The 14482-nt window shown below is 53.1% G+C and overlaps 1 protein-coding gene and 1 long non-coding RNA gene across 8 annotated transcripts in view; one reads left to right on the top strand and one right to left on the bottom strand.

Annotated features, from left to right (window-relative positions):
- Positions 1 to 10850, bottom strand: part of Ripor2 (RHO family interacting cell polarization regulator 2) — a 179580-nt gene extending 168730 nt beyond the window's left edge. For 6 of the 7 annotated variants that reach the window (XR_013425497.1, XM_078020619.1, XM_078020615.1 and 3 more), the window contains exon 1: positions 10593 to 10850. Coding sequence is in view for 6 of the 7 variants with exons in the window: in XM_078020619.1 (XP_077876745.1) it covers positions 10593 to 10668 (76 nt within the window). In the remaining variant the exon portion in view is untranslated. The remainder of the gene's footprint in view (positions 1 to 10592) is intronic. The other variant, XM_021734399.3, reaches the window with a different exon arrangement.
- A 105-nt stretch (positions 10851 to 10955) lies between these two features.
- On the top strand, positions 10956 to 14258 carry LOC144366390 (uncharacterized). The gene is made up of 3 exons (XR_013425498.1): positions 10956 to 11170; positions 11412 to 11526; positions 13823 to 14258. It is a non-coding gene; the product is annotated as an uncharacterized LOC144366390 (long non-coding RNA).
- The last annotated feature ends 224 nt before the right edge of the window (positions 14259 to 14482 follow it).

The following is a 14482-nucleotide window of genomic DNA, read 5'->3' on the forward strand; positions in this document are numbered from 1 at the left end:
CTCGTGGATGTCAGCCTGGCTCCAGGTCGCACCCTGGCTTGTGTAGAGGTTGTGCACTGCATAAAAGTGCCCAAGTGGGGGCGGAATGTAGGGCAGACAGCTGGCTGAATGCATTCTGAACCATAATTGTTTGCAGCTGATTGAATTAACTATCCCTGGGTCATTGTCATTGATATTGCCATGGTACAGATGAATCACGGGGGACTCCAAGGTGTGCAGAGACTGAGAGTTCCTGCAGCTGCCCCTGAGAGAGACCAGAGCCATAACAGAACTTCACGTCTGCAGTTAATTCTAAAATTGTCTAGAAAAACATGGTGTGTGTGTGTGTGTGTGTGTGTGTGTGTGTGTGTGTGTGTGTAGAGAGAGAGAGAGTGAGATAAAGAGAGAAAGAGTGAGAGAGAATAACAAGGCAAATATGATAGAGTGCTAACAATTGAACAATCTAGAAGATATATGGAAGTTTTCTGTATGTTAAGATACCCAGACCTCAGGGGCGCCCACTGTGATGGTCACTGGTTAGAGATCTTTCCAATTGCAAATTATCATCTTATAAAATCACTTCCAATAATGAACTACACTCAGCAATGTGGAGGGAGGAGCTCACATGGAACATCAGTGGTGAAACAGAAATCCCTAAGCTAAGCGCGAGAAGCCGGACTCAAAGGCACGCTGTACCTGATCCCAGTGGTAGGTTTTCTGGAAAAGGCAAAACTGTAAGGATAGAAAACAGATCACTGATTGACAGGGCTGGGGAGGGAGTGACTACAGAGGGGTCTGGTGGGTGTTTCGGCTGCAACTCTTAGATCCTGATGGCTGCCCGGCTGTGAGTGTTCACCCGGACTCACGGACTACACACTCACAACTGAGTTTTACTGTGTAATCAACCTCAATAAATCTGACTAAAGATTCTTAAAGAACCATTAACAAAGATTGAATGATACATGTTGAGGGCCACAGCCGAGTCGGGATGTCGCATGGCATTTTTGCCAGAAGTAGTGGTTGAGAGGTGACGCCAGCGAGCCATTAAGATGATGACTTTTGAGTTCTCCCGGAGTTCCCGTTGAGTTCCCGTTGAGCTCTCTCGGGGATTCCTGGAGAGTTCTCATTGGTTGGGGAAGTGCTGGAGGAAGGATTTCCAGTTGGCGGTTCCTGGAGGAGCTGCGTGGCATTTGGGAGAGTTCCTGGGGAGCATGTGTGGAGTGTGCTGGTGGAGTTCAGAAATAGTTTGTTCCTCTTGAGTGGCTCGTGATTTGTGCCCAGCCAGACTGCGGCAGGTATACATGTTGAAGTGTTCACAACAAAGTGTACAGATGCCTACCGCTTCCGAAGCACTTAAAATAAGATTGGCCAGTGCACTAAAGATACCTATAACCCCGGGCTTATTGCATCCCTCTTCACAGTTGCTAAGGTATGAGATCAGCCCAGGTGCCCACCAGCAGATGAGCCAGTAAAGGAAATGTGGCGCATAGACACACTGAGCGTTATTCAGCCACAGGAAGAAGGAGGCCCTGTCATCGGCAGCAACGTGGATGGAACGGGAGGACGTCATGCTGAGTGAAATAGGCCAGGCACAGGAAGATAGGGACCACCTGTTGTGTCTCATGTGAGGATGATGACAAGAAGCCAATCTGAGCGTAGAAGAGCGATTACCAGAGACAGGCAAAGGAGCGGGAGTTGGGGGAGGGGAAGGGGTGGGTGGATCTGATCAGTGCACACTGTCTGCAAGTGTAGACATTTCACTTACTCCAAAAATATGCAATTAATATGTGCTAATAAGATTTTTTTAAAAAAAATCATGAGATTTACCAATAGATTAGGGATAGATATGTGGATAAAGCAAGTATGTGATAAAGCAAGTATAGTAAAATTACTGGCAGAATCATTAATAGTAAAATGTTGGAAAAGATTTTAAAAAGACATTTCTTTCACCACCTACCCCATTTAGAAGGCTGCTTGCAGGACCCCATGTTGATTTCACACCCTCTGATAAGGTGGATGCCCACCCTTTCCCTTCACTCTGACCAGGAGGGCAAAGCTCCGGGCCTTGGCTGCCTTCTAGACCTGCACTCGCTGTTCCCCTCTGGTGTGGCCTCGGCAAGCACGTGCTTGATGGCTTTGTCACCTGATTAGAAACTGAAGGTCTACTGAGTCTGCTGTATTTGCACCAAATCCTCGGGAGGCCAGTTTTGGGCGGCAGCAATTCCTCGGCAGACACACCTGGGGCGGTTTCCTGGTCTGGCCTGGCCCCTCCTCCCGCAAGCTCAGGCCCTGGATGCTGCTGGAGTTAGGATCTTGAATCCCTCAGAGGCCCCTGCATTCAAAACGGGTCCTGGGGTGGTGGAACTGGGAGGCGGAGCCTGCTGGGAAGTCCTGAGGTCCCGGGAGTGGCCCTTGGGGGGCACTGTGGGGCCTTCCTTCGTTCCGTTTTCGCCCCTGGCCTTGAGGTGAGCCTGGTGCGGCGCTGCGCCCTCTCTCCAGTGCAGCCAGCGGTCAGGTCAGGTCAGCCTCCATAATGAGCCGAAGCCCACGTCCTCTTCTGCAGGTCGGTTCGCTCAGGTGTTTTTCATGGCAGTGGGAAGCTGGTGGACGCAGCGCCTCTGCCCACGCCGTCCTGGATGGAGAAGGTGCCAAGCCACCTGCTCCCCAGCAGGGATGTCTCTGGAGCCTCAGAAACCGCGTCAGTGAGACCAGTGCTCCCGGGAATCATCACTGTCCTGCTTCCGAGTCACCCTCTGTCTGCAGAGCGGTGAAAAGATCTCCCCTCAGTGCATGAGGGGCAGTGTTCTGAAACCCATGCCCCCCATCACCCCGAGCGCCCCACCACGGCTGCGCACGCGGAGGTAGCTGAGCAAGGCCAGAGAGTCGCGGACACTGGCCCACGAGGAGAACCGTGGGTACGTTTCAGTTCCTGCCCAACTCGGTCCACCTCACAGTTAGGATCCCGTCCTGCAGCGAATCAGATTAGAAGCTGTTGACCTTTCCCAGGCTCTGTGAGCCTCCGCTGGGACTTGGCTGGACAGGAACGGTCTGAAGATATTTGCTGCTATTTACTAAGATGAAATGACATTCAAGTTTTGTTGCCAAATGGAACAGCACACTGTAGAAGACAGTACTACCCTGATCCTAACAAAGGAACGTATCAGGAATATTTCATGAAAAGAAACGGGAGATCTATGCTTTACAGGGTGAGGGCTGGGAATGCTAGATGATGCCTTCCCTCCTCCTGCCTCCCTCCCTCCCTCTCTCCCTCCGTCCCTCCCTCTCTCCCTCCCTCCCTCCATCTCTCCATCTATCCTTCCTTCCTTCCTTCCTTCCTTCCTTCCTTCCTTCCTTCCTTCCTTCCTTCCTTCCTTCCTTCCTTCCTTCCAGGATGGGGCCCAGGGCCTTACTCATGCTAAGCACACGCTCTACCACTGAGCTACAGTCCCCACTGTTACATTTCTGTATTGTTTGATTTTTAGACATCAACAAAGACACCTCAGCTTTGTAGAGATCAAAACAAAATCAAGGCTTATTTTGCGGAGCTCCTGCCTCAGCCTGCTGCTTTGGTGACTGGTGTCCGTGTGTGCAGTTCACCCACTCCGGTGCGCTGGAACAGTCCCTGGGATCCCAATAGTTGAGAGGAAACGCAGGCACTCGCAGTGTGGCCTGAACAGTGGCTAAGGTTCGGTGGTAACGGTGTTTCAGGAAGTTTCTGTCCCTAAGATCCTCCTCACCCTCAACAAACCAGCTTAAGGCTTCCAAGAAAATGTACTGTTCAGGTGACTTTCTGCTTCCAACCAGCGACCATGTTGTCCCTTCAGTGGCTAAGCCTGGGGTTCTTCCTCTCCCTCCACACCCTCCCCTTTGTCCGTCCCTGGCTGGAGACAGCTAAAATATCTGTGCAGATCAGTGTTCGTACAAAGAGAGCACTTTCCCCCACAGAAGCCCCTTGAATTATTCAAGCTCTCCCTCTCTGGTTTCCTGTTTTGTGTTGTCTCCTTCCCTTGACAGCAGAAGCGCACGGACATCTGGCCCCAGGGTTCGGCCCTCAGTGAGATGGGAAGGCAGGCCCTGCACAGCCACTGTCCTGCCTGGGGAGGAGCCAGGCAGCGCTAGGTCGGGAGGTGTATAGCAGCTCTTACGTCAGTGTAAGTCACTGGTCCCTAAACAAGACTCACGCACAGTCCCTGCACCCAACCAAGCTGCAGACTGGAGGAGAAAGCAGGCCCGCGCCTGGCTGAGGCTATTAGTGGGTGCGCTGGGCAGGTGGCTGACCGGGAACCCACGGAGCTCTACCTGTGATCCCAGAGGGTGCACTAAAGAGCTTCTGTCTTTTCTCTTATACTCGGGGAACCCCCTGGCTCACCTTCTCCAAATCTTTAAGCCTAGGCTCTGGGGGCAACCGAGAGCAGAGAGCAACGCCCCTGGCCCCTGGCGTGCAGGGGCTGCAGCTGCCGCTCAGGAATGTGGCTCCAACCATGCAGTCCTGACTACGTCACAGTTCAGCAGGACCCAGGGGGTGAGGCCGCAGGGGGGGAGGGGGCGTGGGGGATGTGCCCACAGCTTCCGCAACCCTCCCAGATCCTTGGGTCTCTGTCCATGTTAAAAAGCTAAAAATCAACTCAAAGTGGAACAAAGACTTAGGCCTGGAACAGAGACCCTGTGCCTACCCGAAGAAAAAGCAGGCCCAAATCGTCATCACCTTGCTTAGGACCTGACTTCCTTAACGAGACTTCTAAAACACAAGGGATAAAATCAAGAACCAATAAATGGGATGGACTCCAACTAAAAAGCTTTCTCTCAGCAAAGGAAACAATAATGTGAGGAGAGAGCCTACAGAATGGGAGAGAGTCTTTACCATACGCACCTCAGACAGAGCACTAATCTCCAGGATATGTAAAGAACTCAAGGGCTGGGGATGTGACTCAAGCGGTAGCGTGCTCGCCTGGCATGCGTGAGGCCCGGGTTCGATCCTCAGCACCACATACAAACAAAGATGTTGTGTCCGCCGAGAACTAAAAAATAAATATTAAAAAAATTCTCTCTCTCTCTCTCTGTCTCTCTCTCTCTCTCTTCTCTCTCTCTCTCTCTCCTCTCTCACTCTCTCTTTAAAAAAAAAAAAAAAGAACTCAAAAAACTTAACACCAAGAAACAAATAACCCCATCAATAAATGGGCCAAAGAACTGAACAGTCACTTCACAGAAGAAGAAATACAATCGATCCACAAATACATGAAAAAATGTTCAACATCTCTAGCAATCAGAGAAATGCAAATCAAAATTACTCTAAGATATCATCTCACTCCAGTCAGAATGGCAATCATCAAGAATACAAGCAACAGTAAGTGTGGGCAAGGATGTGGGGAAAAGGCACACTCATACATGGCTGGTTGGACTGCAAATTAGTGCAACTAATCTGGAAAGCAGTATGGAGATTCCTCAGAAAACTTGGAATGGAACCACTCCTTGACGCAGTTATCCCACTCCTTGGTTTATACCCAAAGGACTTAAAATCAGCATACTTCAGTGATTCAGCCACATCAATGTTTATAGCAGCTCAATTCCCAATAGCTAAATTATGGAGCCAACCTAGATGCCCTTCAACAGATGAACGGATAAATAAAGTGTGGTATACATACAGAATGGAATATTTTTCAGGCTTAAAGAAGAAGGAAATCATGGCATATGCAGGTAAATGGATGGAGTGGAGAATATCCTGCTAAGAGAAATAAGCTAAACCTAAAAAACCCAAAGGATCCACTGCTTTCTCCGAGAAGCGGACCTGATCCATAATGGAGTGGGCGGGGGTGCGGGGAGAATGAAGGCCCTTTGGACTGTGCAGCGGGGAGTGATGCAGGGATGGAAGGCCAGTGGAATGGGGCAGACATTGTCACCCTGTATACTGTATGATCACACTCCTGGTGTGACTCTGCACCATGTTCAGCCAGAGGAAGGAGAAATTGTGCTCCGTTTCTGTGCGGTGTGTAAAACGCATCCTACTGTCATGTATAACTAATTAGCACAAATTGAAAGCAGAAAGAAAGAAAAGCTCGATGTGCAACCAGGGGCTTCCTGCAGCACTCGACAGGCAGGTGCCGGGGAGAAACAGGAGTGCTGTTGAGGCCACACCTGTGAGTCAAGCCCTGCGGCCCAGCAGGTCAGCTGATGGAAACCACCCTCTTCCCTCTCGGGCTGCTATGGAAGTGGCTGAGGGTGTCCCCACAGCAGGGGCTTCTGCCAGGGGCGGCCTACCCAGAGGGGATTGCTATGCGATGCCAGGCATACTCCCGCCCTCCTCGCCTCACCCTATGGGGCCTGCCTGCCCTGTCCCTGGCCTCGCTCTCTCACCTGGAGACAGGTATTTAAAAGAGACTCTAAGACCCTTCCCACGCCTCCCAGAGCCCCGCACAGGCTGCGGAAGAGCATCCGGCTTCTTACTCCTCGTGAGAATTGCCATCCCAGGACCCCTCACAGTCACATAGCACCGCTGTGCAGGGCACGGGCCTCGAACCGGGCTCCACCCAGACTGCTGCTCCGGCAGGCCCCCTTCTTGCCTGGTCACAGGGCAGAACAGCACCCTGCCAGATGGGAGAATGGCCAGTGATGTCCTCTGATCGGAGCCCACGGAGTGTGCCCAACCTCTGCCCAGATGTGGAGAAGCCTGGCGCTCCAGGTGGGCTCCATCATCTGCTGCGTTCACGTGACTGGAAACAGCCTGGAGTCCAGAGCCGGATGGACACTGCTCCTTCCCTTCCCCAGAGCAGTCGGGCTGAGAGGCCCCCAGCAACTTCCAACTGCACGTCTCTGCTGCCTCCTGCGGGTGCGCAAGCCAGCTGGACATGGGGTGGCTGGCAGGCTGAGGAGGAGGGGACTCTTCTGGCATGGACTCCCCGGGGAGCCTGCTCATGTTGTCCAGATCCACCTCATCAGCAGGATACGGGTGCCACTAGCTACCGCCATGAGCCAGCCGCTGTGGCTCCTATGGGTCCTTCAGCCCTAGTGACTCTGTGGGGTCGGCCTCATCGTCACCACCCTCTGGGGCTGACGTGGACCTTAGGGGGCAGGACAACTTCCCAAGGCCACCCTACGATGCAGAAGCAGGATTTGAAGCCAAATCTCCCTGACGTCAAAACTCAGGCTTTCTTTCCTGTAACCTGCACTGAGTGTCAGGCTGAAGAAAGAAGGAAGGTCTAGGCCCGCCCCAGTGGTCACCCCTCACTCCTGAGCCGGCCTGACACAGCGGTCATCATCTAGGAAGTCCAGGCGGGGAGCTGCTGCTGCCTGGACCCTCACACCTGGGCGGGTCCAGTCAGTGGTGAGCAGTGGTTCAGGCCAGATGAGCCTCTTCCTGGCTGTCCAACTGTCTGTCACATCTGTGTCTTTGCAGCAACCCGGGTTCCCTTTCTCTGATGGCCCCTTTTAAGAGGCCAGCACTGCTAGAAGGCTGAGCACCGCGGCTCTCCCACCTCGGTCGGCTTGCTCTACGCTGGAAACAACCCAGGCATCTCACAACAGACTCTGGCTGTGAAGGAGACCGCGGGGTGCAGGGGAGATGAGCTCCAGGAGCCGGGGCTTCAGTCCAAATACGGGGTTTTGCCTTTTGGTTGGCGGTGTTGGGGGTGGAACCTGGGGTCCAGCGCAGGCTAAGCCCGCACTCTACCACTGAGCTGCACCCAGCAGGGGGAGAGTTTTGACAGAACTCAGACCTTGGATGTGCACACCAGGTGCAGTGATGTCACCTGGAGACAGGTATTTAAAAGAGACTCTAAGACCCTTCAGAATGATTTTTTCCCTGGGAAGATCGGGATGTGCATTATGAATTAAATCACATTAGGGGACATTAGTAATATTCAGCGGTTATGTAGAAAATGTCATTGTTGGGTGCTCTTACCAAAATACTGAGGGTTGAAATGTCATCATACATGTCATTTATTTAAAAATATTTTGGCAGGAAACTAGATGAAGCAAATATGAGGAAACATTGACGTTAAACTCGAGTGATAGGTGCGTGGAACTCATCCTCCTGTTTTCCCAGCTTATCTGTGCGCTTACAAATTTGCATAATGAAAAGTGCAAAGAAAACAAAGCTTTCAGTAGCTCAGGGGCCCAGGCTCCATTGCAAACGTGACATTGGGTTTTGTGGTAAACAGGGTTCTAAGGCCTTAGGATCCTCACCCCCTAGTCTACACCCCCAGAATAATTCTCTCACCTGGAGCGTGAGCAAGACCTGGGGGCGAGGGCCATGAGACTGTCCTTCATGACGTGATTGTGGTACATGGTGAGGACAGGGGTTTGCAGATCCACTTGGGGTCCCTGACCAGTTGATTCTGAGCTAGTCCCAGGGAGGTTGTCCAGTCAGGCGACCTCTGTCAAGGACAGATTGCAAGCAACTAAAGGCCCTCTCTTGCTGGCCTTCAAGAAGCAAACTGCCAGAGTGGACAGGGCTACCAGGTGGGCAGTGGCAGCTGTCAGCAGGCCTCAGTCTGCAACCACAAGGGGCTGTGATCACAGAGCGGAGAGAAAGACCCTGCGTGAGCCTGCAGCCCCAGGTCCCCCCTCCATCTCAGCACTGGGAGAGCGGCCCACCACCAGGCAGCTGAGAACCTGCTAACTCACACTCCCAGGGCGTGGAGACTGGGGCAGCACGTGCACACGGTTCCACACAAGCCAGTGACTTGTCCTGGAGCAGCAGCACACAAGCGCAAGTTCCAGCTAAGGAGCCATCCCAATCGGTTAGAGATGGCAGCCTAGGGCTCTGCATCACCAGGGACTCTCGGCTGGCCAGCCCCTGGCAGGGGGGAGCTGTGGCCGCTCAGCAAAGTCTGCGGGCATGGGGGCCACGGCCTGCCACTCCCGTGGCCAGGCACCGCTCCTGTGTGCTTGAGGAAGCTGGAGTTCACTGACTTTCAAAATGACAAAGTAACACTGAGGGTAATACCGCTTGGGTCCCCAGGCTGGATGGGGAAAACCTCAGAGACGAGACGGGGAAGTTACTGAAGCAGATTTTAGACGTTGTCTGAAGCTGCAGCCTTGCTGGCTGCCGTTGGCTGGTCTGGGCCTTCACCTGTTCTCTCTCTCTGCTGCCTTTAAACCCGCACAGGTCCTCCCTGAGCCGGGAAAATCTCCCCCAAGGACATCACCTGACCTTGCCCGATTCCTAGGGCTCTAACACAGCTGGGCTCTTGACCCTTCCTCCCATGCTCAAGCCCAGGAGGTCACGACCTCGTGGCTCAGCCTTGACCTTGGACACACGCCTGTTATCAGGCCACCGTTTCATCTGAAAACCGCGCAGAGCTAACAGCACAGTGGCAGCCCCCTGGCTGATAACTGAAGCCACGTCTCCCCATGAAGCAGGTGTCCCCCGCTGCGACGGTGTGCTGTGGACTGCTGGCCACCTTCACGTCCACGCAGTTCCCAGCCACTCAGATCCCCCTCCCCACTCCCAGCAGCGCCCCACTTCTGACGCACCCTTCCTACAGCCACAGGGCAACCTCCAAAAGAGCTGGAGGAAGAGGCTGAGGAGTCGCTCCCAGCGGCTTCCACGATAATAAACAAAAACAAATGTGTTTCTGGGAGCAAAATGTTTCCTCGTACAAGGGCGCCACCAGGAATCCAACCAGCCCTCTGCTCCTAAACCAGGGGACCATGACCAAGCCGCGCTCGCATTCCTGACCCACTCGGTCATCTTTATTCACTTCTGCACCAGGGGCTTCTAACGCACAAGAAGGACTAGGCATACAAAGAGCGCGGCTGCTTGCTAACGGGTGGTCCACGCACACCATTGATTATTATGGCATTTACAACTGCAGGAATTCAACGCCAACATTTAGGCAAGAGGCTTTTCACTTTGAAAACCTGGCAACCTGGACCTGCTGCCCTTGGAAGCACTGGGACGGTGCTGAACGGCGGCCACGCTTTTCCCTTCACCACACTCCCCACCGCTCCCTGCCGCCTCCTCCTGGTCATCATGGTCTCATTGCTCTTTTCTCATGTGATGGAAGAAAACTACTCTCACCCCATGCAAGCAGCCCCTCTTATTCTTTGCCATAAAGCAAGTCCCTCCAGAGGCTGAATCTGCTGACCCCTGAGATAAATAAAACTCTTCAGCCTCAGGGACTGAGGCAGTGGCTAATGGCCTTGCGTATATTTGAGAGCTTTTATCTTTTCCCTCAGATTGCCTCTATGCCACAATCTCTTGTTTGGCTAGAGCTCCTGTCAACGGGAACCGTCGAGAGAGCGTGGTCATTTAAGAAACACAGCATTGGGTCCTTTAAAGAAGGCAGGACCTGCAGGTCTTGACCTCCACCCTGCCCAGCAGGCGCAGCTGGACTCAGACCTCAAGGTGCCTCCTCACTGTAGCCCGCAAAGGTTCCGAATCAAAGTCCCCTGACAGATGAGATATTCATTGGTATTTTTCTTCTGGATGGAGAAATAAAGAGAAAGGGGCTCCCTGCCTGCCCCTCCAAACAAAGCGTCTCTGCTTATCCCTGATTAAGATAGGGCTGTGGGCAGGGAACAGGAGGCCAGGGAAGAGGACGGAGAGCAAGGAGGGCCTTGGAGGCCCAAGGGGAGGGCGCTGGGGCCGTCGCCAGCGAGGCCTGGGGACTCACGGTTGAGCTGGCGCCTGCGGATCCGGTCCCTCCATGGCCTGTTTCGGATCCAGTGTAACCTCGAGGGCAGCACCATGGTCCCCAGGAGAGCAGGCCTAGGGCCTTCTCAGGACATGGCAGCCCAGGGCCTCTCAGCAATCCCGGAAGTCAGGTCCAGACGCATAAAAATTAAAAAGACAAGAAAAACCACCTCTTCCTTTTTTTTTTTTATATCTGAGGTTTCCGTTGACTTCTTTTATCTGCAACCTGCCTCCCCTTTCCCTCCCTGCTGACCCAGAGGCCGTTGCCACGCCGAGCCGCCCAGGGCCGGCCTCTCCCGGCCTCCTGTGCCATGTTTTATGCATGAAGATGATGGGGCGGTAATTTATTCAGCAGAGAGGAGCTGGGCTCCTGTGTCGGCCCCAGCGTCAGCAGAGCCGCGCGCGGTGGCTGGCAGGGTGGCCTGAAATGGGAACCCCTCTCTGCAGGCAGGAGTGAGGGGCAGGGCTGCTGAGCCGCAAGGCAACACGGGTCCTGGGGTTTACGTGCCTGGGTCCCTGGTGCCGACAGGAGTGAATGACTCCCTGAAGCCAGCTCAGGTGGGTTCCTATGTCCTTCACACCGTGGGCTCTCTCCATTCTCTGTCTTCAAATACGTGCATTCAAACGTCTCTGCCAGCCTTTTCTCCCACCCAAGAGCGCTCTGCACCTCACTTACCCAGGCATCCTTCAGAGTGTGATTTTTCATGAAGTCAGAGAAGGCGCTGCCTGAGCCTGTGTGGTCCTCCTGCACACCCAGCTTTGTCAAGCCTTTTGCTTTTTCTCTGGTTTGTTTCAACAGGGAGCAAGCTTCTGAGGGCAAGAATTATGCATTCCTGTCACATACATCAAGTGACATCGAGGTGTGACTTGGGGCAGCCCCCAGATCTCCATCACCTTTCCACCAGCCTTCCCAAGTAAGTGTACACTCTAACTAAATACACCATGTGGCAGACTGGTGTCTGGAGGCTGAAGGAGGCTCTGCTCCCTGCTTTCTCGGCCTCCGGTTTACCTGATCCATTTCTAGGTGGTCTCCAATAGCCTGAGGGTCGACCATATTGGCTGTGAAAACAGCTTCCATTCATGACCGCTCCCCGCTCCCCGGTGGAAGATGCTGGGCAGAGGTCCCTCTTAATACGTGGAGTACAGATGAGCTACGCAGCTCAGGTCTTCCCCCACAGGACGTCAGCTTCATCCAGAGGGCAAACAGCGATGGGTCAAGGCCTCAGGAGTAGCCTTGCCCTGAGGCTAGAATTGCAAAGGATGCCACCAAGGGTGCCACCAAGGGTGTCACCAAGTTTAGCCCCAGCCTCTCTGTAAGCATGCTGAAGGCAGAAGTTCTGCCCTCTGACTTGGGTTTCTCTTACGGTGTCTCAAGCAGAGAGACTCGGAGAGCCCTGCTGAGTCACGGGAGTCAGAGGCTTGGGTTTGCAATTGGCTGGACGTGTACTTTTGACAGGTCTCAGGGAGTCTCTATAGTGTTTTCTTTATTTACAAGAGGAGTGACCTGCAGACCTCAGAGTTATCATGTTGCAATGAGATCAAAAGCTTCTGAGGCTGTAGTAGAGTTTATGATTGGCCCAGACTCCTCCGCTAACTAGTACTGTGTCTGGTGACCGTGAGCTGAAATGCCAGGTGCAAACTCAGCAGCTTATCTTCATCTGTGAAAAACGCTAAGCATGAGAGCTGCTGTCGGGAGCTCATGCTGGTGATTTCATGAGTTAATAAAACCAAGGGCTGAGAAAGGTTTTTAGTGGAGAGGAGGTGCTGGGTTGCCAGCTCCGTCATTAACTAGCCCAGGGATTCCATGAAAGTTGGCAAATTCTCTGGGCCTGTTTTCTTATCTGCAAAACAAGGGGGTCTGGGATATATTGGACCAAGAGCCTTACACACGAATGTCCTTTGGCCCCCACGGTAAGTCACCGCGATTCAGCAGCCTGAAACAACAGATTCATTACCTCACTGTTCTGAAGGTTGAAGTCTGAAATGGGTCTCTTGGCGCTAAAGCCGTGATGTGGCAGACTGGTTTCTGGAGGCTGGAGGAGGTTCTGCTCCCTGCTTTCTCGGCCTCCGGTGGCTGCCGGTTTACCTGCATCGATTTCTAGGAGGTCTCCAACAGCTTGAGGGGCGACCATCCCGAGCCTTGGCACCAAGGGCAGTGATAGCCAAGATCACTGCCCCCAGACTCGGGTCCCTCGTGGTGCTCCCTGAGCCTCCTTTTCTGAACCAGGGCAACGGTAGAGACTGAGATCATAACACAGTCTCCGTCAGGCACCAGTGAGGTCTCTTGACTGCAGCACCTGGACGAGGTCCCTGACTGGCCAGTGCAGTTCAAAAAACCAGGAGTGGACCTGTGTTCTTGAGACGCAGGAAGGGGCCCGTGTTCTTCATTTCTTTTCTACATGGCACTTAACAGACCTCGAATCTGGTAGGTACAACTAGGCAAATGTGCCACAGAGGAGGTCACAGGACACCATGACCCTGACGGTGTCCCTGTGACCATGTTCCCTCTGCCACCTTTTCCCACTCCTGGGCTCCTGAATATCTGTGAACTTGAATGTGAAGAATGTGATAGAAAATAAGGCTTTTTATTAAAAAGAATCAGAGACAGACCTTCTTTCCTTCTGGCTAAGCCACACATTTCCTAGAGCTTCTGCTACGTGTGTCTCCCACGTTCTGATGTGCAGGATTCACGACAGCACATCACCTCCACAGCAGGCCAGGGGCAGCAGGTACAGTCGGGAAATGAGAGACCACAGAGGAGCTGGCGTCTCCTTCTGCAGATTTAAACCTCAACAGTTCCCTTCTTATATCATGGAGGGGGCGGCGTGGGGCATGGAGCGGGAAGCCTACCGCTTGCCTCCCTCTGCTGCTCTTTTCCACCGGGTTGGCAGTGCTGCAGGCCTGGGCTGCAAGGGGCTGTTTCCTGCTGTGAATTGCTGCACTCCATCTTCTCTTTCATCATCTGCACACACATAAATGCCGGGAGTCAATTGCTTTGTGGAGTGTTATTCTCCTAAGGAAAATTTCCATCTGTGTTAAGTGCAGAGTTTCAATGTTTACTCTTCTTGAAGCCTGCGTTGCTATTAAATTTTCATAAGCCACAGAATTTCATGGTGGAAATGCACAGAATCTGCTAGGAATGACGTGACGTGTTAGAAGAGTCTGGGGGAGAGGTGCAATTACGTGGTCCTTTCCTCTCTTCCCCTCCAGTCATTTTCCATAAGTGGAGCGGGACGTTAGACCTGGGAGCCAGAGCCCGGCGTGGCTGCTTCTGCCCGAAAGCCGTCCTGGGGGGTCAGAACTCCCTCCCACCCCTCGGCAGAGGGTGGAAACTGTGGGGTGGAGGACCCAGACTGAGGAATGCCACACGGGAAGCGTGGTGTCACTGTGAGATAAATGCTCACGGAGCGCAGGAGGAAGACGGCAGCACAGAGCTGACTTGCCTCTCCGCCCCGTTGCACAAGAGGGCTCGCCCGCGTTCTGGAACCCGCAGAGGCCGGGAAGCTAAGCACCGTGTGCAGCCTGTATGCATTACTGAACACTGACAAAGAGAGCAGCTGTGTCACAAGCTTTACCTGGATAGGTGGCTTCATTTCATTTCCCCCACATGGTTCTGAGCATTTTACTAATAAAAAAGTGAAGTTGACGTTCTCTAAGTGATATTTTCTAACACATGTTGTGGATCTCCTATGCTTTAATATAACTGTCATTTCACACTCCCAGGCCCATTTTGCAGCTAGAGAATCTGAGGTCCATAGAAGTTCAGTAACTAGCCATGGGGACACACTTAGCAAGACGCTGAGGTGGGATTTGAGCTGGATCACCTGGCTCTAGAGTGCCCAGGTTTAATCACGGCCTATACCATCTCTT

The sequence above is a fragment of the Ictidomys tridecemlineatus genome, chromosome 8, assembly GCF_052094955.1.
Source record: "Ictidomys tridecemlineatus isolate mIctTri1 chromosome 8, mIctTri1.hap1, whole genome shotgun sequence".
In the NCBI taxonomy this organism is placed as follows: Eukaryota; Metazoa; Chordata; class Mammalia; order Rodentia; family Sciuridae; genus Ictidomys; species Ictidomys tridecemlineatus.